The following is a 25,698-nucleotide window of genomic DNA, read 5'->3' on the forward strand; positions in this document are numbered from 1 at the left end:
CAACACAAAACTAAATGTGTCCCTGCACCAGTGAACTTTTTCTTCTGCGAAGACTCACACTCAAGGGTTCTTAGTGCTGTGCCATGGCTCTGGTTCCTGCCAAGGTTTCTTCACATCCAAATTATTTAGCACTGTTTATTATACAGAGGTTATGCTGGCGCCAGCAGCAAGGATTCAATAAAGAAAATTGTTTTTATACATATAAATGGAAAAGGGCTGGACGCTTGCAATGTAATCCTCTGTTTTGTGTGGACTTGAAATCCGATCTAAAACTTTGTCTGCCTCAGATATCTGCATTTCTGCTCTATTTATTTTTTTTGTTCCTTTTTTTAATTTTATTTATCTTCCTCTGGTATGAACTGAACGATAAGAAACACAAACCGTCAGAAAACAAATATTGCCCTGGAAAAAGGAGAGACCCACACAAGTGCATGTCAGAAACAGTTGTATCAGTTTGCTGGTTGTGTGGGTGGTGTTGTGATTTCCGAGCTAACTGATAACGGATGAAACACAACCACTCACAGACAGGCCGCCCAATTTTATACCTTCTGGCCCTTGGTCTCCAGGCTCTGAACCAAGTGAAACCATTTTCTCCTAACCCTCTTTAACTCCCTCCCTACTCCAGAAGCCTCTCATTCCTCCACTCCTTTCTTTTCTCTCTCTCTCTCTCTCCCTCCCTCTGCCTCCCTCCATCCTATTGCCTCCCTCCTCTGCACCTACATCCCCCACCCACCCAGCACTCTCTCCTCTTCGCTTCACTCCAATGGTTTTCAGCTGTGGAGTAATCACTGCAATATTGTCTCTAGTGAGCCTTCTCTGCGGTTGAAATAGCGGAAATGTCAGTAATAGAGGAACTCAGTATGGAGCTGTTTAGGTGCATGTGTTTGTCTTTATGACCTAGATGGAAGGGTCACTCGTAAAGACAATATGTGATTTTTGACATTTGGTTGAAAAGTAAACCACAGCACCACAAGTGCAGGGTCCCTTCAACTCTACATGAAATAGGATTAAACAAAAACGAAATCCTCAAACCTGCCGATTTTGTACCAAGTGGACATGAGCGCATTGTGTTCCTTCAACATTTAGTTTTTCTGTCTCTCAAGTACAAGAAAACCCTTTCCTACCAACAGAGGTCTAGCATTTAAACATTTCCTTTAAACTTTTGTAATCGAGAAAACTTTGTTATCAACTCGTAGTTAAGAACTAACAGAAACTCCTCACCTGATTCCTCAGCTTGACAAAGCTACACAACACGCTTCAACTCATTGTTTCTTTTTCTAGTTGATGATGTGCACATCTGAAACACACGGACACCAACACATCACTCATGCCTCAAACATGCTGCCCCCCCCCTCGCCCCCTGTTTCTGGTTGGCCTTGTCGTTGTCCTTTGAGGACACCAGATGCTAATTGGAAACAGGAAGCTGGTGTTTCCACAGAGGTTTCAAAGAGCTGTCACAGTGAATCTCTCTCAGCTAAAATACTGAACTCAATGCTGCCCTGACCACAGTTTCCTCCGCCACATCACCATCACTCAGATAAAGCGCTGCATTACAATCAACTGATTGTGTGATCTGTTGTGTGGGAGTGGAGCCTGTAAATAAGAGAGAGCATGAGGTGAATGTGAAACACTAGAAGACCGTGAGACCTAATATACACACAACAGGTATTCACAGTATACTCTAAATATTCATGTGGTGATCAAGGGGTCTCTATAAAATCTTAATGAAAATCTATTTAAACTGATTTGAGCTACTTTAAGTGCAATTTGATTTTTTTTTAAAAAGAAGGTAATGTGACTTAATCGTGGGAAATTTAAAAGATCTCATGAAGCAAAAATGCTAAAATATGAAATAAAGCTAAATCACACACACATAACCCCCACCACATCCACTCCTTGACTTGTTGCAACAGCATCAAAAGTGTCTGGCTGCCCAGAGGGGTAGTGAACATGTCGAGGCATAATTGAAAAGGAGACGGAGAAAGCTAAACAAATTTCACCGGAGGAAGAAACTAAGAAACACAATCCTGTCAGCGCAGGTCAGTGTTCGAACTGGAACAACACCGGGTAACCCCGAAGACAAACTTCTTCTGTGGTATAGTTTTCATCCAAAGATCAATATGTGTGTTTCTCTCCTCCAGTGCTTTAAAACAAAGTGTTAACGCACTGGACATGAATATCAGAATAAGAATGTTTCTCTCACCTTGCTTCCTGGAAGTGGAGCAGTTATGATATATCAGCTGTTTGATCCACAGTGTTGGAGCAGTTATCTCTGCAGCGATGGAGGGACAGAGGAGAGATCAATACCTTTTCACACTCAACATATTTAACCACTGTGATTATATTTCAAACACAATTTGAAGCCATTCTGTTCCCACAAAATTACATCTAAGATCATATCACATCGTCATATCAATACGGCATCTACACTTTCCTTTTACAGTAATGGTGTATTCTTAAGAAATGGCATTTTGAAATCCAATATCAAACCATGATAGTGAACAGAGTCACAATCTTAGCACTGTCTTACAGGAGGGGAGGTAGGGAGTGCAGACTTACCGTCACCCTCAGGGGGGACGTGAGTCTCCATGGTGGGTGTGGGCTTGGAGCCATCATCTGGATTCAGGGTGAGAAAGAAATGGAAAGAAACTACCATTATTGAGGTTAATACAATCTACTCTCCAGAACTGTTGAATGGTTGGGATTTGCACATGGCCCGGCCAAGACAGATAGAAAAACAGACAGAAAGACAGATGGAATAATACAAAAAGAGGACGACCACCCACATCTCTTTCTCTCACACGCACGTCAACAAACCAGCATCTCACGATGACATTCTTACTCATGATCAGCCCACACAGTTCACACACTGCTCCACAATCATACTGCAAACAACAGCACACAAACATGTACACACACACTCACACGAGATCACCATGCTCCAATCAGGACCTGCGTGTTTGTAGTGCAGGTGTACGAAGCCTACGCGTTATCCAAACACAGAGGTGAACAAACCTCTGGACACGTAATGGCGTTTTAACTTCATTATCCTTGATTGTCATGATAAGACAATTGGATGTTGGTCCGGTCAGTCGCCGACAAGGTGGTGCAGTGGATTACACGTTTCAAACCTTTCTTTCTTTTCGGAGTTTGCACATTCTCCCCGTGGCTGTTCCCTCTCTTGTACTCCGGCTTCCTCCTCAGTCCAGGTTAATTGATGACTACACTGCCTGTATGCATGGCTGTGATGGTGATTTGTTTTTATATTAGTTGTTCATCTCTGTGTGTGAGTTCTCAGAGGAGGATAAGCAGTATAGATAGTGAATGGATGTATGGTTCGGTCAGTAAGTCAACTGGCTGGATCCCCAAAACTCTGGTCCAGGGTATGATCTCATTAAGTAGGCATCAAAATTCAGCTACGATAAAAATGGTTTCCGTGACTCTGATGATGGTCTGACCATTTTTCTAACGCCATCACCACATCCAAAATCCCGTCTTCTATATATCTCAAATTTTCCACTTTTTGCAGTCTGACCTCTCACTTTGTGAAAAAAAAGCTTTAATAATTGAAAATCTATGTAAAAACAGAGTTATAATATAATTGATTGTACTTAACACAACTATTTCACAAGATGAACACAACTAAATTATTCAAATTTAATAATTTTGGAAGAACTGTCGATTCATCACATCAACGTGAAGAAGATATTCAGAACTGAAAGAATCAAGGTCCTGCTAAACGATGGATGAATTATAATCAATCGTGTATGATGCTGTGGAGTTGAGCTACCTAGAATACTCACCCGCTGGCAGTTTTGTCGCATCTGGAAAATCCCTTTGGAAATAATTAAATCAAAAGCAAACCACAGAAAAAAAACTTTGATTGGAGTCATTTCTACAAGCACTAACATCAGTCCTTAAATGAGATGATGTGTGTTGAAACACTCGAGGCCAAACTGACCTGAGCTGGTCAAACTGTAAACAGAACACAACGGTTTACGGCTCTGGTCTCAGGCGAGTGCAAACCTGGGTCAAACACTAGTCAGAAATAGCAGTGTGTCCTGCAGACATGCTACAACTTGTAACTTACGGTATTTCTCAAATACTGTTTGATCCAGGTGTGGACTGTGAGGGGGGGAAAAACAGTTGATGTAAGCATCGTGAGCAAACCCTTCCACTATCACTCGTCTCACCCCCCCACCACCACCACCACCACCCTCCACAGCGGCTTCACATCCCCTTAAAATTAGAAATTTAAATCTCTGGCGTGCAACTTTCTGCTCCTCTGCACGAGTTAAAAATGGACAGATCCGGTCAAAAGACATTCTGATGCTCATGCTCTGTCTGTCTCATACAATCAAAAACACATTCACGCACATGCACACACAACATCCAGCAGATCTCAGCTCACCTTTTCTACCAGAGTTCGGTGGCCCGGGGGGTTTATCTGTTACTGACCCTGTGAAGAAGAAAGAAATACACAACATGTACAACACGAACGAGCCTTTCTGGAATGTTTGATTCCAAATGTTCTGTTTTTTCATTTTTAGATCCATTGAACAAATGATTTAATATTTACAGAAATCATTTTGAAAGATGTCCTCTTGATAACCATCTTATCAATGCTCCAGCTGAACTCAGGAAATTACACCCATAGAAAACATCACTCCCACAGACCGCCCAACCCACCGATGACGTCTTGTCTCAGTCAGAGTAGAGATGCCGAGGTTTGTCAAAGTTTGACGAACACATTTTGTTAGTACTTCATCCATTGTAACGTTTGTCTTGTTGCATTATCTTATTGCTGACTACTGCAATTTGTAATGAACACATTGTGCTCTACATTTCCAAATATCATTCATTCATTTGGTGCATGCAAATGTTTGAGGGTCATGCATGGATGCATGGAGGATAAGACCAAAACTAGACAGTGCAGCCATTTACAACGGGGATAAAACTTTAATGAAGGCAACTAGAAGGAAATTTACTACCTGACAATCCACTTGTCGCAGCATGAGTTCCCATAAATTCATGGAAGTTTCCTGCAAATGTATGTGAGATGATTGATTTTGATCATAGTGTACAGGGGCGTCTGAGCATGTCAGAAAAGATTATTTATTGTCAGCTGAGAGGGGAGGGATTGTGAGGAAGGAAGAGTTGGGTGTGTTTGACAGTTGTGGCTATAGATCAGGTTTATTTTGCCCAGATTCTGGTTCCAGTGTCAGACACATCTTTGCAAGAAACAATGAAGATATCGGATCTTATGCAGGACAGAGAGAGGCCACTAGAGAGTGTGTTGTGCAACAAACAAAATGTACATTTAAAAAAAAGAAAGAAGGAAAATGTCTTATTTCTCATAAAACATGTTGGAACATGTTTTACTATTTCAATTCCGGGATTGTTTACATTCACTCTTCAGTGGAATAGTGTGAGACCGTCCTCATGTTCACTTGTGTCCTTGTGTGAGTCCTACAGACAAATGACCATTTCTAAAAACATTTCTCTCACCACTCAGAGAAGTTACTGTCCTTTCAGTTAGTTTGAGTTTTAAGAACCTATTTCCTGAAAACATGCAAATGAATATTATTGAGTGTTTCTGTGCAGATGGCTTTGTATGAGGTTTGAAAATATATATTTTATCCACAAGAAAAGGGATGTTTTGAAATGAAAACATAATAGTGTGGATACATCGTAAATCTCCAAAATAACTTTTGTCATGTCTTGTAGAATTAAGAATAACTTGAACACTGTCTCAGTACTTTTTCTAAATAGGAAAACCTATGTGATTTTCCTTGGGTGAATGGAAATGCTCCATGTAAGAACTTTCCTAATTCTGTTTGAGGGGGAACTGCTGAAGGCAGCAATACAGCTGATTAGTGGCACAAGTGCAGAGAGAAGAGGGGGAGCAGGAGATTGAGGCAGAGAGAAAGATAAAGAAGGAGACACAGAGAACAAGAAGCCTCTGGCCTGGTCTGCTGAACAGCTTCAGAGGGGCATGCGACCATTCTCACCACACTCCCCACACAAATTTGCACCATATGCTCTGGTGACTGTGCAATCCAATTCTGGCAAACACCCCTGTGTATTATCTTCTGAGGGAAAATGATGGTTATTATCATAAAGTGTTCCCATCCAAGATGAGAGTGCAGAGGCCCTCGCTCTCTCCTCCAGCCTGCTGAGAGCACTTAAACAAGTGGAGGCTGGAGGGGGGCTAAGAGGCCCCTGGATGTACGGCCATTAGCCGTCTCGTTGACCTTGCACCTGCTGTATTACACATGACATGTAATACACATGTGCCCATAGTGTGGCAAGACAGACCCTCTCTAACTGCAGCCCGAAGGCTGCGTTCACTTGTTGTCTCCTCCTGAAAGTCATTTATTTCAGATGTAGGATCAGTTCAATGATAATCCTGAAGTCCTCGGATGTGCTGCTTTGAGATACTAATACAACCCATCCATTCTCAATCTTGTGTTTGAGAGGGAACTGCAGCTACAAACTATTTCCAGTTGGGTTTGAATTGTGAAGTGACTGAACGTGAATTGGCCCAAACCACAGGGACTTGGCCCTCAAGCACTCTTGGCTCCATGATCCAACAAATGTAGCCACCATTGAATTTTTACGTGCTTGTTATGCTGCCTCTCAACCCTAATAAAGAATTGTGAGGAAACATCCTGCTCCAGTACCATTGTTTTAGTCACACGGCTTATTCAACATAATTCTGAAGAGAAGCTTTTCTGGTTGCACAAATAGCTGAGGAAAGTGTTTGGATATGTGCAGCCATTCCCCCCCCCCACCCCCCACCCCCGCCCTCCCAGTACCTGAACACACTGGGGTCCTGTTTTGCACAGAGGAGCCACTCACTGGTTTTCCGTCAGTGGTGACACACCAGCAGTAACCTGTCAGAGTGTGGCACTGGACCTGCAGAGGCAAGAAAGTAATTTACACCCAAAAAAAAGACAATAGCTTTGTGTTAGCTGACTGTAAACGCAGCACACGAGGAAGAGTCAGGTCAAAGTAAAGTTGTGATGATGAATGGGTGAAAAACATGGAGGACAATTAAATGTGTGGAGGTGCAGGGACGGACCTGGGCAAATGTCCCATCCTCGTTGCATTCTGGGATAAACATGGACTCCTGAGGTCTCCTGGCTTGTTCCAAAGCCTGGTTCCTCTCAACACGACACTTGGACTGACCTGCATCTGTAACATACCGACAGGACAGTCTGTTCTCAAACACTGCATACAAACCTCTGGTGCTGCTGTTGAACGTCTGTTCTTTGTCAACACCACCCCGGTTCACACCTGGGAGCTGACCGATACAACCGCAATTTACTACTGTTGGCCACTGACCGTGTGACGTGTAAGTGTCTCGCTTCAGGGCACGTTTGGATAGTAAAGAGAGGAAAGAGCATGATTCATCTACGTTCTCCTCTATTTTATTGTTTTGGGACATATTTCCAACCCTCATGCTTCTGTCACCATTTTCCTTCCCTGATAACAATGAGCCGTCAAAGGTTTTATTTTTTTTAGGAATGTGAGAATATAAATCTTGCAGTTTGTCCCTGGATTCAAATATCACTATTCTTCCTTGAGTGGTTTGGCTCCATCGTAAACAGAGACACCATTTAATTTATCTGTATTCCTGACAAAGAAGCTGATCAAGTGGTAATGCTTATAATAAAAAAGGTCTTAAAAAGCTGAGTGACGTAAGAAAGACGCAGAAACCCGGTCATAGTAAGGGATTACAACTTTAACAAGCTTTTAGCACAGGACCTCTCCATGCATTCAGAATTCAAAACCTTTCACACTGCACATTCATCACGCACAGACAAGTCAGAGACCTTTTATTACACTATTGCAAAATGCTAAAACAACACGTTCCCTGACAAATTACACCGCCACTGACCAGTGCCAGGGCCACGCTGTAAGCCACACATTGTTAGCGCTGAGGAGTGCGCCATGGAATCGACTTGATTGATATTTTTGAAATGTCAGTGGAAACTGAGCTTGTGTTCCTGCAGCTCTGATGAGCCAGACCCGCTCTCACGGGGACGAAGACAGGAAGTGGCTGAAAGGTCACAGAATGAAGTGGGCTCCACAGCAGCTGGTCACTGGTTCACAAACCCATCAGCGACTGCAGTTTTTATTGCACTCGCAGCTCCTGTGGAGTTGAGCCTCAGGTTTTAGCGTTCATGTATATACACACTTGCACCAGAGAGCTGACCAGTGAAACCGCAGGCCTCCAAATTTGGCAAACCTTCACCCTTGACAAATAAAAAAGTCATTTCTGGACCTGAGTGGAGACAGACATGTTGTCTCCTTCAGATTAAAAGACTGACAGAGCCAGAACTGGGTGATGATGTCAGTGAGGAGGACAGACATGGCCACATAAATTTATAAATGACTCTGACTGTGTGTTGAGTCTTATTTTAGAAACAAGGCTCATTACATATTGTCGTACTTGTTTCAGTCCAACGTTCTATTGACAATGCCAACTCCTTATTAAAGTAAGATTTATAGAAATGTTAAAAACAACTTTTTTCACAACAGGGTTTTCACAGTTCATCGTGTCTCACCTAATGTTAGTTTGGACAAGGCAGCAATATGAGCTCATCCAAAGGTTTCATTCTTTCTCTTAATATGTCCACTAAGGACGTGTCGTTTTCATCCATGTCTGTTGGTTTGTCTCCAGGATTGTGCACAAATTACTGAACAGATTTCAATTTAACTTAGATGAAGGATTGGACAAGAGCCAAGAAAGAATTTTGGCGCAGCTTTGGACAAACAGGTTTGCATGTTTGCTCAACCTGTAGTTAAATGTATGTGTTTAATCAGAAGCTAGAGCAGTGAGCCCTCGTCAGGGTCTTCAGGAGTAAACGAGGATCGGTTTTTGAAGTGCGTCAGTGAATGAAAGTGCTGTTTCATTACAAGAAAACAGGCCGACTGCAAAACTGAGCAAGTCTTCCCCAGCTTTCCTCTTCTCGGTACAACACTAATATTATGAAACAAAACCATGTGCAACCATACAGAGGGAACAGAACTCACTCCAAAAATGGATTTGGTTGGGACGGCTGTTTTCCTAAAGGGCAGAGGGGCTGAAAAAAGGGGGAGAAATGCCAAGTTCCAACCTTGACTCTAGACCTATCAATCTCTGCTGCTGTTGAGTGGCTGGCATCCAGAGACTGAGGAAGTGTGTGATCCTGGTCTGTAAAAACTTACACGCTTACAGAGAGGCGGAAAATGAAAGACATCTTCTCGTTCGGTTCCACTTTTCTAAAACTTTTTGGTTTTGTCCGTGGAACCAAACCTGCAAATTTATTTTCTGAAGTCTGAATCTGAAGTTTCCTGGTCCTCACCTTTGAGCTCAAGGTCTCTCCCCTCTGACACGGTGGTTGGTGCTGCAGCCGCGGGCAACTGGTCAATTTTCACCCAGTTTTTACCTGAAAGACAAGAAGTGTGATGATGTCTTCATACTTTACAGTGAAATCTTTGTTTGATCCAGTATCAAAAATCATTCAAGTCATTTCAGGCTGACAGGTGTTTAGGGGATCAACGTAGAATATGATTTCCTGTCTGAATATTCTGTCAGATTGAATCTCATAAAATAGTTTTTTTTTCATTTTCTGTAGTTCTTAACACACTGATGCATGTTCAAGTAATGTTCAGATAAGTTATTTGATGCTATAAATCTCAGAGCTTGTTTTTGTTGAATTCACAGATTACCCACTGTAACAAAGGAAACTGACGTAGTTCAGTCTTTACCTCGACAGCGGCCGCGGTGTGCCAGTGTTAGTGTCTTATCTTTGCATCGCGCCCTCTGCAGTTCACAGCCGGTCTCATAGCTCCGCCCGTCTGAGCCGCACACTGGCTTCCCCTGCGTCCGTGAGCAGATGACCCCACAGTGACTGTCTCTGTCACCAATCAGCCACTGCAACGAGATAAACAATAACACATTAGCATAACAAACTCACCTCAGGTTTCTCCTAAAACGACGGATACATCTTAATGAATTTATAAATTCTTTCTCATTCCCTGGAAATGTGGTTTCTTCTTTCTTGTTGGCCCCTGTTCTCTCTTTATTTCTTTCTTTCTGGTTCCCCTGTGTTTAAACAAAGGCTTCATTCAGCTGAATCTGAGATTATGCCAAACTAATGTACAAACTGGACTCATGGGTCATTTGTTCATTTCTCTCAAAACATTTCTGCAACCCTTAAACACTTGTCAGTTACTGCCTTCCTTTGATTAGGCTACTGTAACAAGGGTGTGAGCTTTGCTGAAGCGAAACTCTGCCTCGATGGTAATTTGTCTAATTGGTCTTTGGCTGAGGACGAGTTAAACCTTGATTGAGATTCCAAGGAGCCAAACCACACTCAGAGCAACAGGAATCCTTCTCCCCCTCTGCCCACATCTTAACTCGAGGTCTATTAGTGAGTTGACTCTCTACTCTACTGTTGGATGACGGCCTTCTCTCTGACAGAAGTAATGGTTCTTGGCTTCACGGCTGCCTCAAATATATTTAAGGTCTAAAGCAGAGGTTTTCAAAGTCTGAGCCTCTGGTCTGACAAAGCTTGGAAAAAGGCAGCCCTCACCCCACCTCTGCTCACTTCCCTAGTTTCCCTCAACTCCCCATAGACAGTCAACAAGTGAGCAAAGACAGCATCATATTGCTGCTTTGACATAACGTCAGACTACATCAGATTTTATTAAAAACAGTCTGTCCCAGGGCCTTTATTAGGCTGCTTTTAGACATGCACCAGTGTCCGGGCATTTTCCTGAATTCTTCTGGAGGGGCTGTATGTGGGAACGCAGATGTTCGAGTCAGTTGCTTTGGACGTTTTCCTGGACTTCTTCTGCCAGCCCCACAGCAAAATATGCGGAAAATGTGATGAGTGAGCCCATGTGAGAATACTGCAGGAAAAACTGTGAGCAAATGTGGGGCTAGTTAATGACAACACACGACAGATGCAAAACTGGAAGATTATAAATATCTCTGCATTAAAAAGAGGAGCCAAACACATAGAAGGTGCAGACATCAACTTGGAAAGACAAGATTCAAGAGCTTTTGGTGATAAGGGAACAAAAAACGTAATTCCCTCAGCGGAATTGATGCATCACGTCCTGCTTCCTGCTGCTCTATGCAGATGCCACCCTGGCCTTAACGTGTCAGACCTGAACAATCCTGCTGGGTTCTTAATACGTCAAAGGCAAAGTCTAGAAAATGTTTGCTTTGTCCTTGGAGCGGTGATTAAACCCGTGTGTCTTCTAAAACACCCGTTTCATAGAATCCGAATTAAGAAGATCAAGCAATTCCCATGTCGGAAGAAAATCTTCATGAGAAAATCCTCTCAAATGTGTTTTTCACCCAAGGTCTCTCAAGCAATTACCAGAGTGCTGGTTTGAGCTCCGAGTCTGAAACAGGAGATCTCATTAGGAGCAGGTACGGAGGGAAGACGGTGGTGGAAAATGAGATGCAGCCAGAAACAAAGGGCACAGTTTCCATCCCTCATGTGCCAACATCTATCACAGGATCTGAGGCCACATTTAGAAATATCCACAGTAGAAATGCAAATACAAGAGCAGCGAGCTATCGAACAATCAGTCAGACCTGAACAAGATGGTAAAGAGGCCAAGCCACTGATGTCATGGATGAGCGGGTGCACAACGGAATCTCATATACAAATGAATCACCGGCTGTTTCACAATCATCCGATCTGGATTGTTTGCTTTCCTTTCCCTTCTCCTCCATTCTGCCCTTTCAAAACCGCCAATAAGATCACACTGGGAATATCTTTGAGCTAAATGCCTCATCAACATGTTCACAGGGACGATGTGCTGATCTTTACCCAGTTTGATGTCAACCAAATTAGTTTAATGCTGAAATATGCCACTTAGCAGCAGAGCCCACGTTGATGGGAAATCTATTAAATTCAAATTGTGCGTCAGGGGGTCACCAGTCATTTCAATTAATCCCGCGGGGAACGTGAATTATTGTGTCAAGTTAATCCATCAACTTGTTGCTGGATGAAATCACCAAAATCATCAGGACACGTCCTCCGGGATGCGGAGGTCTGTACAAAATGTCAATACAACCCATTCAGTGGCTATTTGGGGTTTCCACTTTGGACCGAAGAGGCGCCAACCAACAAAGCCATTCAGTGAGCCACGCGGCCAATGTGGCAAAAAAAATATGACTCATTCCAACACAGTGGCAACAAACTCTTGCTTCTAGAATTTTATATTATTCTTTTCATGTCCTCCTTAATACCTCTCTCTCTCTCTCTCTCTCTCTCTCTCTTTGAAGACCTGGAAACATCACAGAAGTTCAAACTTTTTACAACAGAAATCACAAACCAAAGTGTGCAGGTCAGAAAACAATCTATTTACAGTCCTCTGTGGTTTTTCCATTTGACAGATACCCTGGTGCACTTTCTTCCAGTGCTGACAGTTATTACATTCATGAACATTAATTTCCAAAATCCCCACAATTTAATCAGAAATTCCAAATTTGCCAACTGCTGAGCTACAATTATATGAGTCCACTGAAAAGTTACGACTGTCTTTGGAATAGTTTTCTTCATATTAGTGAAGAGAAACCACCTCCTTCTGGCTTGTTATTTTTACAGATGAAGCCTCATTTGGAAAAAATGTTGAATGATTTTACCTCATAGGATATTTGAACTGTTTCAACATCTAAATATAACCTTCGTGGACTGGGAAGTGTTTTGCAGTGGAGAAATTATCAAGGCTGTCGCATTGGCACAGGCAGATGCTCCATTATCTGAGATACAGATTAGACCCTTCCTGAAATAGCGAAAGATACTGGAGCTTCAATACCTGCAAGATAAAAACAATCTGTGGATAAGATAAGAATGTGTCCTGAATCTGCAGGGTCACGGGTTTAATCCCCATATGAAACAATATATCTGTTAAAATACACTTTTGACTACTTGAACTCCTTGAAATGTTGATACTTCTCTTAAATTGACTCAGAAAGAACTTGGTGAAAATACTTTACAGAACACAATGGGACACAAATCCAGCTCTCCTCACTGTAACAATAACTCCAGAACAAGCGAGACAGTTTGATATGATTTCAACCTTTGGCATTGAAGCACGGAAGAAAAGCTCCTGTCAGACAGTTCATGATTTAGTCAAACCAAATCATTATGTGCTTCTTTTATGAGAAAGTGCAGACGGGGGAAAACACAGCAGATCATGTCAATTTTAACTTGCGTGTCATCTTCTTGGCCTCAGTGAAAGACAGGAATAATTTAGTGGTTGGAAAAGAAACATGTATCTACTTTGTAGAAGCATATGGCTTGTTTCTTTTATTTCACAGTGCCACCAGTTAAACTAGAAAGCTAGTTAAACAAGTTACATGTTTCTTCCATCAGAAGAGTCTGAGCCAAAGCACCGAGGATGGAAAGCAGTTTGTCTATGTGATGAACTGTTAAATTTAAAAAAAAAAAAAGCACCCAAAGTAAGCTATAAAAGTGATTTAGGTCTCTTCATCCACTCCTCCAGGTGAAGAGCCACAGAGTCTGGCCTCTGCCCACAGACTGACCTTCAGTCATGCTCCTCATCCCTGACTCACAACCTTAATGGATGCAGCGTTTCTACCTCCGCTGTCATAATAAAGCATTAAATCACAGATTTTGAGACGGCATTGTCCGGTAAGTGGAAATAAACTCTCTTTACCGAGTCTCCCACATGTAGTCATTACTTAGTCATACTGTCCCACCCACAGACTCGTCTCCCGTAAAGGTGAAACCAGAGACTCTGGCACAAAAGAGTCTCTTTCACTCGAACTGAAGATTACATTTTTAATAAAGTATCCTTGTAGTCATAGTCTTAGTCATAATACTGCGTAAAACCTTTTTCACCAACTACTGCTCTGCGTCTCTTTGGGCTACATTCTAAATAGTTTGAAACGGTAACGATGCGTCATGTAAAAAACGAAATGATCGATACACTTCCACCCTTTTCCTGCGTCTCTCGTGTCGTTTTTGCTTTAATTGTGCGTTACTACCAGTTGAAGGTCTGTGGGCGCCGCTGAGCCACGCCACAATAGAAAAACATGGAAAAACAAGTTCATGAAAAGAATTAAAGTCTTGTGCTCACTGAGTAATTGTATGTGGTACCTGGTTTGTGCTGAGACACATTTGTCAGGGGGGCAAATTGTTCAATAGATTACAAGTGGGTCTGTGCATAAGTAGAAAAAAAGCACCTTTAAATCATATTAAGTTATATATCTGACATTTTGTTTGTCCAATGGTTTACAAGAATGAAATATCAAGTGACTGTTAACTTTTCCAAGTGAGTGGTTTCCCCCCTGCTTCAAGACTTAATGCTAAGCTAACAGGCTGCCGGCTGTGGCATGAGAGTGGTTTTGACTCCTCGTGAGCGGCTGTTTAATGTGTGCAGTGTGTAATGTCAAAGACAAATCAATACACGGTTCAAAAAATGACACAAACAAAAAACTAATTTAATTCACGTAGAAAAGAAAATGCTGAAAATAGTTGAGTTTCATCTGAAGAGAATATCAAATAACGGACAATAAAGTCAACTCTCTAATCGAACACACAACCTCCTCTCAGGTCTGATCGGGTGTCACAACAAGTTCTATGGAACCATTGCTTTGTATTCATTCTTTACAATAATAAATGTGCACGTGGTTCACATTTCACTGCTGCCAAAATAAAGCTGACTCACACCAGCAGTGAATGAGTCTGGATCACATCTGAAAAACTAACGGGGGCAAACGATGAGTGAGGTTTGTCTCTTAGCACCAAAGTAGTCGGTCAGACATCAGCAAACATTTAACTTTTCTGTGGTTTCCATCTTATCAGGTACTCTGTGAATTGCCCTGATGCGGTGGACCTCACCCATCTGGCAACTTGAGAAGTTTAAAACAAACCCTAAGTTATTTCCAGTCACCGTCTGTTTGATAGCAATCGGCTGCTACAGTATTAGCCAGGATGACGGGACCTGGCATTATCTCCTGAGGGAAAACAGCCGCCCCTCCTGCTAGGACAATAATGGCCGGGGGTTAAGACCCACCCGGCGTCTTACAATCAAAATCAAACAAACACATCCAAATTAAACAGACTAATGTGTAACAGGAGCCGTCACTGGATCTGCTGAGGAACACACAGTGCTCAAAATAACATTAGTTACCTAAACCTGTGGGGAGAAACTCGATCGTGATGCAGAGTTTTACATCATGGTGAAAGCACATCAAAGTTTTACAAAGAGGCCAACGCACTAAACAACATAATAGAGTATTGAATGCACCCCTGAGGGAATAATCTCACTCCAACAACCGCTCATGGGCCGTTTCCTTTCAAAGAGGAAGACAAGAAGAAGTGTGCATATCTTTAATTGACAGAGGCAGCTCAGATATAAACCCTCTAACATTGTGTGGTATCCTCCTCTGCCCCACGGCCCACCAGAAGAGATGAAATCAAAGTTGAGCCGAAGGGGAGTTGCACAATGGTTTGGTACTGATATCCTGACCGGGAAACAATGAGCGCAGAGATTCTCACATTTAACAAGCCAAATTCCCCTGAACACACACACACACACACACACACACACACACCTCGCCACAAGCGTACAGAGCCTCGACCTCTCTCTTCACTACTCATAAAATAAGTGAAATGCAACCTCCATTGTGCAACCATTACAGCATAAGCAAAGTGGTCTTTCTTTCTTTTTTCTTTTTTTTTTTACCATCGCTGGCAGGGATTCTGCTCCAGCCCAAGCCGCAGCAGAGGAGCAAGAAGAAAGAATATGATTTGAAAATAATGGTTTTTATATAGACCCACTTAACGGGCTGACGAGCGTGTGTGTGTGTGGGGGGGTTCAACTTTTCAACTGGTTTCAGGGGCAAATGTCTTTGGATGGATTTTAAGGTTTAAAAGCGAACATACAATATAAACATTTACTGCACTTCAGGACTTGCTTCAGCAGGGAGCAGGCTCGTTAGAGTTTGGTTTGACATCATCGTCGAGTATTAAGATGTAGTGACAAGAGTGATGAGGCTGCGGGGCCAGTACGAAAATAAGACCATGTTCTCGGTGAGTGCAGACAAATTGAGTTCTCCAACTGAGAGTGTGTCTGCTGTAAAAACAGGATTGCAAATTATGCAGTTGTGTTTTATATTCTTTTGTACGTTGGCCCTTTTTTTTTTTTTATTATTACCTGTGTGGTATGAAAATATATTGAGGTACTCCAGAAAAAAGTTGTACAATTCACCGGACTCGACGCCAAGTCAACATTGTTCTTGTGATGTAACGCTGTTGTAATGACTTCTTAAATCAATCTGCCTGAAAATTGCTTTGCCAACACATTTAAGGCTTTAATAGAAATTCATATTGCACCAAAAATTTATGGAAAGCAGTGGATGGCTGGAACAAAAGTACACTAAAGTTTCTAAGACACAACAGAGAGGTTTCCAAGTTCACTGATGCACGGAGCAAGTAAAACAAGTACCTAGTGATTTTCATCCATACAGGAATGAATGGAAACAACTGGGTGTCGTAGGAAAAAACTCTTAAACCTTGAAACCTGCTTTTGAAAATATTCATTAAATATGTGAAGTCGACATGATTTGTAGCCGAGGAGCTAAAACTTGCAAACCCACTGTCACGGCCGTCTAGATTTAGCATTTGATGATGTTAGTAAGTATAACTGTGGTCGCAGGGGCAGCTTGAGAATGACTCATAATGTGTCTTCTGTGTTTCTTCTTTCAGTTCTGTGGACGGTTGTATAAAACATCAGCTGTGTCGTTGGAGTGTTGGTACAATACTGTTTATGAGCTGCAAAGGGAGATAAGGTTTCAAGCCCACAGTCAGTTCTGCCAGTAATCTAGATGTTGTACTTGAGGCTGATGTTGCATTTGGAAATCGCTGGCTGTATCACTGTCACTGCTACAACTCAAAATTATAGCGTACTAGTCCACAGGCATCGCAGTTAATTTAATACTTCTGGTTAGTTTTAGGATCCAACTGCCAGACTTCAGAGTTTTCATCCGCAGATAGACTGTAACTGAAGCATCTTAATTACTTAATAACACGAAAATATTTGTGCTGTGTTCAGTTTCACTATTTTCCAGATCAGATTTGATCCGTTCAAAATTATCATGGGAGCTGTCCGTCCTGTCACAGAGGTGATACAGCTGTTGTGTGGATGTTAAAACTGTCAGAACCACTTAACTCTGTTTGCAGCTTCACTGGCAACGTTTTAAATCCTGCATGCTGAAGAAATATTTTAATATGATCCACCAAGAGAGAGGAAATATATAAATGTGTGAAAACATGAAGAAGAACAATACAAATACACGGCATGGGTCTTAGAAAGATAAGTGGAATTGTTTTCACCCCCGTCTGATTATGTAAAAACTACTCAGCCGATTTCCTCGTAACCTCGGTGAAAAGATGGGACACGAGCCAGAGAGAGAACTCTAACTTTAACTTTCAACAATATTCCTCAGGCATATTTAACGATGATATATCAATGAGTGTGTGAGATTTGGGCCTTTGGCCAAAGTTTGCGCTCTACTGAGTGTCAACCTCCGCCGTTGATTCTCTTTACTGAAACAACTTTTAATTGTAGAGGTCGACTTTGATCTGACAAGGGTCGATTTAAGCTATGAGCTGGAATTAATATCACCAGGAAAGTTTCAATCAGATCCTGCCTGGTGGAAAATCTCTGTTCTGTTTAACCAACGGAAACATCCTCGGCATGAAGGACATGACTGCTTCTGAGGAAACTGCTTTATTTCATGCACAGATGGAGATCGCACTCCATCGGTGAGCGTGTGCGAGACCTCTGTGTGCAGAGAATAATCCCACAACACATACATGCATACAAACATACTGTATATACCAATCTAAAGCAAACCTTTGTCATTAATTACCAGTGTTTTTGGCATACGCATAAACTAACAAGTGGTCAAGTAGAGGAAAAGATGGATAAAAGCGAACCAACCACAGAGGAAACAAGCCAATGAAAGTCGGGGCTAATTGAGAGCTGTTGTGTGCATTTAACGGGCCGAGGTAATCACTTTTGTCCGATAACTGGCATTTAGTTTTCAGGAAATCTATAAAGTGAATGCCAATCCCTCATGCTGTTTCAATTAACACACTTCACTTAAGCGTGTTATAAAAAAAAAGTGGAGAGAATAAAAAGGAATGTATTAAAAGTTGTGCCCTTCTTCTCCTCCCCGCTGATTCCTTTTAAATTGCTAATTGGGCTTTGTGTCCAAAAAGAAACCTGTTTTGTAAGATTTTCAAAGCAACCCTTTAAACACAGTTCCAGGGTGTTGCGCAGATAGAGCAGGACAACTTTCACACGGGAGGTGCAAAGCGTGCGTGCCACTTGCAGCAGGAGTGAGAGGACTGGGCTTAAACCGCTCAAGTGTGGTCCGCTGCTCCACCATTTCTTTTTATATGAACTCTTAATGTAATTACTGTCTCATCGTAGTAGATAAAGTTTTGGCGAAGTAGTTTTAAAGGTGTCATGTGGAGAAAGGACGAAGCCTCTATCTCAAAGTGTAAAGTGTGTGTGTGAGGGTTAGTTACTTCGTGTATTTTCTGTAACTTTTCCCATCAGCCACAGAGTAGCAGATGTGGAAAATATCCAAGTGAGAGAAGCAAGAAAATTCACAGCGAGTGATCGGGCATGTTGATGATGTTTCTAACACGTGACCAAAGCACAACTGAGACAAAACTATAAATGAGTATAAGAATACAAGTAGTAGAGGTTAGGTTAGGTTATATAAAGAGGTTAGTTGGTTAATGCTCAGCTGGGTAATAACTACGGTGCCTGCTACCATAACATGTCTGAAAACCAAAACAATGAGCTGAAAGACACTAACTGTGATTCTCCGTGGGTTCATCACCACGAGCGACATGTTTCACAATCACACGGTCTTCTCATCGAATACGTTATGATTCTGAACTTCAGCAGATTGAATACGTCTGATAAAGACTTGATGAAAAACACAGAACTGAATTCAGATTTTCCTCTTTACACAACGGTCAGGCGATAAATGACAAGAATGACTTCCCTGTTTTCCTTTTGGTGTGAAGAAATCTAATAATAGTGTGCGTGTGCACGTGTGTGTGTGTGTGCACGCTTCCTTTTTTCGGAAATGACTCTAAAACTGATTAACAACATTCCTTGTTTGTCACTAATTCCACATCCTGGATACAGAGCACTCGGCTTTCTCTGTCGTTTGTTCCCAGGAAGTAAGATTGTGTGTGTGTGTGTGTGTGTGTGTGTGTGTGTGTGTGTGTGTGTGTGTGTGTGTGTGTGTGTGTGTGTGTGTGTGTGTGTGTGCGTGCGTGCTTCACACCCCCATTGCATACTTAAGCTGAGACCACACACTCGCCCATCTTAAAGGAAATGATTATGTGGCAGAGCGGAGGCTAATCTGCTGAGCTCGTTTGATCGGAAATGCCGTCATATTAATCTTAATAATCTGAGGGATTACAGAGCCACGACTCTTTAAACCGGAATATTCCTCTTTGAATGTCACTAATATGCTGAATGTACATAGAGCAGGGTCCTGCAGTGGACTACACAATTACATATGAAGCCAACCCACATTGATCCATGTGTGGATCTCAACGAGCTGAAATCCAAAAACCCAACTCCACTGACTTCATTTCATTACACTATTAAACATTAAAATGTGTGTCACTGTTTTTGATTGGAAGTAAATTAATTCGATTCAGCAGTTTCAGGGTCAGATTTGTTTTCTTCCCCGTTTCTCTCAATTTGCCTCGTCTATTCCGCTTCAGGTTCATTTCTAAAAGTTTCCCAGAAAGGCCATAAACCCTCAGGATGATTTTTGATTTCTTCCAGTTTGATTGTGTGAATGTGAGACTAACAACACTAAACCAAACCAACCAAAGTTATGAAGAGAAGTTGCACAAATATGAATTTATCAGTAGTTGAGATGTTTCACACAGATCCTCGGCTTAAATGTAATTTAACGTGGGAGTAAAAACCAACTACAGTGTCACTCAGTAGAGCACGTACCTCTGCCAAGGCCCAAATTCACCCACAAACACGGCTAATTTGTTTCATCAAGATCCATGAGTCACTCTCTGAGAAATCTATGGGGATGTTGAAAAACCGCTCATTGTTAAAGAAAGTAAAACCAAAAATCCAGGATCCGCCCCTGATCAGTTCTGCACCAAATTGTAACCCAGTTTCGTGGTTTCATGTCCCGTAGTTTTTGTGCAGTCCTGCTGAATATCAGACCAACAAACAAACCCTGATGAAGACATGACCTCCTTGGCGGAGGCAATAACCAGATTCCTTTGGAAGTTGTTTTGGAAATTCCTAATCTCCAGAGGATTTATTTTAAAGTTCTGTTGACCACCTGACCTTTTCTGTAGCCTGAAGTTCAACCTCCTCACAAGAAAACTCCATTAAGACACAAAGTTTTCTCCAGCAGCACCTTAAAATCCTTATTCTGTCTTTGTGTCAACTAAATACACGAGAAACCTCAGAACATTAATACTCGATTGTCATGAAATTAACCCTGAATATTCCCCAGAGCAGTAAAAAATAAAAAAAAGACTTTTATTCAAATGAAAAAAGTGAGAAAGTCCTAAAACCATTAGAAACGTTCATGTGCATGTTGTCGTATCAGCTCAACACCAACAAGTGTTGTCAGGGTTTTTTTTTTTTCCTAATCAAAAACTGCTGTTGTGCAAAAATTCCGGACAAAGTTAATCTAACAGGTTTGTATTTCATGACTCTTCACAGAGGACGATGATGCCAAACTATGACCTTATCACTTTGCCGAGAAAGTTTTTCCCCATAAAGTCTAAATGAAGAAATGTGCACTGAACATCTGTGTGATTACAGTCGTTTACGGACAAACTCATTTATCACCCCACATTTTAATCTTAATGTTTTTTCTTATAACAGGTTTCCTTCCAGTTACTTCATCACACAGAGTCACGTTCTCTATCTAGTTCTCTCTCCTCAACTTTATAATATCCAGCGGTTAAAAGTTCTTAACGACAACTTCTCTTATTTCTTTAATTAAGTATAGGTAAAAACTATACAAACGTAAGTGTGATGTTCCTGTACTCTGCTTTGTTTGGAAAGGCTAAAAAAATACATATTATGTTTTTTATTCTGCCTTTCTGCTGAAATAACTTCCTCTTGTCACGAAATAACGATCTTCAGTGAGCTTTGTGGAGGAGCAACACTAAAATGCACGAATGATTAAGACTATACAACAAATGTTGTCGATTAAACATAATCCAGCATTTCATGGATGAAGATTTTAACAAATACAAGCAGAATTTAAAATAATTTAAACTCGTGTGTTGTATCTGCTTCTGATCAGTTGATGATCTCTGACGCTCTCATACATTAATCATGTAACAGATGGGAGCGTTCTGCTTTTTCCAGTTTCTTTCGCGTGTAAAAGAAAACAGAGAGTGATGTTTTTATCAGTCTAGAAATAATAAAAAATGTTCGGCAGCCTCTGTGGGTGGAAAACCGACATCTCTGCCGCTCCGACGTGACTCCTCGTCATACGTGAGAAATGCTGAGACAGAAAAACCTGATGCAGTATTTACCGTTGACCAGTCTGACAAACCGTACGACTGATTCCCTTCAATATCTGCATTCGATAATTTGAATTTCATCTCCGACTCGTAAAAGAGGCCAGTCCCTGACCTCCATTCCTTTGTGCACTGTAAGCATCATTAACAATCTCCACGGGCACCTGCACCCATACGTTTACACGTCTCACACCTGCGCTCAGGCTGTGATCTACGTCACGACAATAAAAAGGCTTTCCTGCTTTTGAACCGGGGCTCCACTCTCCCAGAGCTGAAGGTATGCAGTCTTGGCCGCCACACTTCTCAGGCCTGGCTGTTTATGTTTGTTTTTCGATAAGTTTATGAGTCTTCGCTGATGCAGGCTCTGAAGAATGCAGGTTGACGGCTCGTCGCATCCCATCCCCGGCGTGCGCGGGTTGATTTGATGAAGGGGGATTAAGGGTAAACGTGGATGTTGGTCTTATGTGTAAACTCTATAGTTTCTAAACGCTGCTCCCCCGAGGAAACAGATCAGAGAAAATAGAATAGAAAAGAGATTTCCCCGGCCTGTCCACCATCTGCCTCATTAGATGGATAACTCTTTGTTACTAAGGACCAGAAAACATGCAAAGATATCCTGATGCAGTCATTACCAAGTGCAATTAGATGTGAACTTTAATCATCTTAGACTTTTTTTTTTTTTTTTTAAACACAACGTTGCATCAAGATTAGAAAGATAAGAAAACGTTTTTTGGTGAGGTCACCAAATGTATTTTCTTCTCAGTCATTTGATCTTTGCATCGGCAGATTATGGAGAGAAAAACGTCCTTAACCATCATCGCACCACATGCTTATCATCCGATATCTGTCCTTCCACTGAACAAATTACGAAAACAATCATGGAAACCATCAAACTCTCCAGAGTGAGGCCAGAGCTGACTTTGATAGACGCCGACAAACACACGGCAAAAAGTCTGAATTGTCTAAAGCTGTGTCAGTCTCCCAATTACTCGTGTTCCCCAGCTCTGAGAAAAACGTTGGACTTGCGCACTTATTGCATCATTGAGCCTCAGGGAAAATGAGAGCGGAGCAGTGCTATGCTGTGATGTCCGCTCAGGCTTTTCACCCCTGATATCAACGTGGAAGGTGAGGGGGTGTGAATTCTGGTTTTTACCGCAGCTGTGAGCAATGTTGAAAGTATCTACTGTGGTGTGAGCGTGCAGAGGGGCGAGCTCGTCGTCTGATCCGCTCCAGGAAGAGGGTGAAGTGGATGCAGAGGGGGTTTCATTTGATGGTGGTGGAGAGAGAGAGAAACTTTTATCTGTAAGGTGTCGCTGACCAATCTGTAATTTGGGGTTTCATCCGGTGAGGTTTTCTAAAACTGAGGTTTCTGAGCCTGAGGAGGAGCACGAAATCCTTTAACAGGAAGAAAGAAGGACGGTCCAATAAATCACCAGCGTCTTTCTTCAGATTTCCTAACACATCCCAGCATTTGCATTATTGTGATTATAGGTGATCTCCCACCTGAACCAGCCACAGTGGCTCGGATCTAGAAGCAAATGATGAAGAAGTGAAATGAATTCTCTGTTTCTCTCTCCAGTTCTGAGCACTGAGTCTCCTGCAGGGATGGGGGGTTGGGGGGCTAAAGGAGATTGTGAAATAGTTCCAGCATGTGAGACTGTATTGCATATTCACCCCCCCCACCCCTCCTCGCTAACCACAAATATTATACTACATCTGCGAACTGAAACAATGCTGCTCTCCTCTGATTCACATCACTCATCTCCCTCTCTGCCTGGACAGTGCCACGAGGAGCTGAGAGGAGAGTCAAACAATGGAGGGAACAAACAGAGCAGTGTGTGTGTGTGTGTGTGAGGGAGGATAAAAATAAGGAGACAGTAACAAAAGGTCTGAAAAGAAAAAGGAAAGAGGACGGGAGTGAAGCAGGGATGCTGTGTGGTAGGAGGGGAATGCAGGGGAGACTCCGGTCAGCGGTCACTATGAAAAGGAGGAATCCATATTTTCGATCATAACTTCAGTCTGTGCAACCAAAGTGAAGAGTGTGAATTCAAGTGGGTTTCATGTCTCTCTCTCTCTCTCTCTCTCTCTGAAGACTCAACCAGATCAGATGAAATTTTGTTGGAGCAAGTCGAAAAATTTCAAAACAGCCAAAATATCATTTTTCCGGAGGAGCATTTTTGTGGTCTGAAGAAAAACAACGCGAAGCCTCGAAGCATTTCAGCTCGAACAAGCTGTGCTGTGAGTATCACTGATCATCCATCACTTTCTGCAGCAGAGGGAGTCAATAGTAAGTCAACTCTGTTCATTAGATTTGTTATCGTGAACTGGTCGGATTGATTTAATTGCATTTGAAGTTTTGAGTCCTTGAATTTGAAAGAATTGTTGACTTTACTGATTTCTCGATTCGTGTCCAATTTGTTTCACACGTGGTTTGGACTCAATTGTAAGTTTTAAATAGTTAATGCACTAAAGCACAAATACTGTTCCTACTTCTGCTTTCTCTCCCAGGGTTTGAGTTGAAATACCTGAATTCTAGTTAATTCCACAAAGTGATAAATCTGTGCAGTCTGATGAATGACGCACGGACCTGGACGCGGTTTTTCTACCTCAGTGATAAATCTGACGCTTTTTACAGTATCTTCAGTGAGACATGTCAGATCCAGCAGACTCAGGTATGCACTCACCCGTGAGCTAGCCTTCTGTGCGGAGACGTGAGGCAGGTAACACAGCAGCAGAGGCGCCAGGAGGTGAGAGGAGGTGAGGAGGAGGAACGCCGACAGGAGCATGATTGCGCGTCGGTGCGCGGTGACCCGGGATCTGCAGGTAGAGTCAGCGTCACGCGGATGATCAACAGGTCCGGACACACTTCGTTCCCTCACCGGCTCCACTCTCTTCTCCTCCCTGTCACGTCCCTTTGTCTCGACCTCTCCAGGAACTGTTTCGCTGAGCCGTGCGCAGCCACGGGGATCATGACGCGGCGGTGACCATCGCGCTCTCGGTTTATCCACTGCGGGAGGATCAGCTGCTCATCGCGGCTTCCACAGGTTGAGTCCGCGCCTCGAGTCCATTGCATCTTCATTTAAGAGCAGAGGAGGGAGCTGCACGGCTGACAGACACCTCCCCGCCGTCCAATGGCAGCGGGGCTGAGCGTCCGGGTCACTCCCACTCCGCACTGGTCCAACATGGGTGTGAGGAGAGGATTCAGAGAGGAGAGAGGAGCTGGAGCCTCCGCAGCTGCAGGGAGGTGGATGATCACCAGGGACAATGGACGAGCAGTTGTGAGGTCACATTTTAGGCTCTCGTCTCCATTCACACACATATAATGCTCCATAACAGCCCAGTGATCCTGCTGCCCTGACATTTAGCCTGTGCACTTGGGCTCCAATAGAAAACATCTATTGAGGGAAGTCAGTAGCTGTCACCAGCACAGCAGGGGGCCAGTGTGTGTGTGTGTGTGTTTGTGTGTGTGTGTGTGAGAGAGAGACTCTCTACCTTTAATCACCGTTCATTCATTTTAAGACTGATTACAAAGAGGAGCCCGTCGTGAAGAGGTTTTCTGCAAAATGAGTAACAACTTGTCGTGAAAAAGTCATTAACATTAAAGAGAAAGTTCACCAGAAAATAAAAACTCCCTCATTAACCACTCACCGCTCTCTGCTGATGGAGGGGTGAGTGGAGTGTTTGAGTCCAGAGAACACTTCTGGAGTTTCAGGGGTTAAACTGTGTTGCAGCCAAATTCCAAAACACTCAAAGTAAATGATGACCAATTCTCCAAACGTAAAAAAACCCATCTACAGAAACACAACAAGCCTCCGTACGGCTCCCGTGGTGTCATCACAGTGTCCCGAAGCCCCGACATTCAAATTCAACTGGAAACTTCCTTCATTCAGTGAAGTTTTTAGACTAAATGTCGTCTGAGATCCACACGTGAACGTCAATAGTAGAATGTTGCTATTTACTCAAGTACAAATCTGTATTCACCTTTAATTCCATTTTACATTCCCGCCCCATTACAGAATATTATTTAACCAAAACTTTATGAGAGTTATACATTTGAATTGAGCCAAATACAAATTACCACTAATCAATTGTAATCCATACCACT

At 42.4% G+C, this 25,698-nt stretch overlaps 1 protein-coding gene across 7 annotated transcripts in view; it reads right to left on the bottom strand.

The window, feature by feature from the left end:
• The window catches only part of smoc1 (SPARC related modular calcium binding 1), a 39,138-nt gene extending 14,430 nt beyond the window's left edge, over nucleotides 1-24,708 (bottom strand). For 3 of the 7 annotated variants that reach the window (XM_069535421.1, XM_069535422.1, XM_020098193.2), the window contains exons 1-8: nucleotides 24,278-24,511; nucleotides 9,760-9,925; nucleotides 9,354-9,437; nucleotides 7,085-7,197; nucleotides 6,819-6,918; nucleotides 4,412-4,459; nucleotides 2,560-2,649; nucleotides 2,204-2,272 (exon numbers count right to left, since the gene is read on the bottom strand). In XM_069535421.1, the coding sequence (XP_069391522.1) occupies nucleotides 2,204-2,272; nucleotides 2,560-2,649; nucleotides 4,412-4,459; nucleotides 6,819-6,918; nucleotides 7,085-7,197; nucleotides 9,354-9,437; nucleotides 9,760-9,925; nucleotides 24,278-24,379 (772 nt within the window). In that variant the 5' untranslated portion in view covers nucleotides 24,380-24,511. Of the gene's footprint in view, nucleotides 1-2,203; nucleotides 2,273-2,559; nucleotides 2,650-4,411; nucleotides 4,460-6,818; nucleotides 6,919-7,084; nucleotides 7,198-9,353; nucleotides 9,438-9,759; nucleotides 9,926-24,277 lie in introns of all 7 variants that reach the window. The other 4 variants (XM_069535424.1, XM_020098194.2, XM_069535425.1 and 1 more) reach the window with 4 other exon arrangements.
• Nucleotides 24,709-25,698: the final 990 nt, after the last annotated feature.

The sequence above is a fragment of the Paralichthys olivaceus genome, chromosome 12, assembly GCF_024713975.1.
Source record: "Paralichthys olivaceus isolate ysfri-2021 chromosome 12, ASM2471397v2, whole genome shotgun sequence".
Classification (NCBI taxonomy): domain Eukaryota; kingdom Metazoa; phylum Chordata; class Actinopteri; order Pleuronectiformes; family Paralichthyidae; genus Paralichthys; species Paralichthys olivaceus.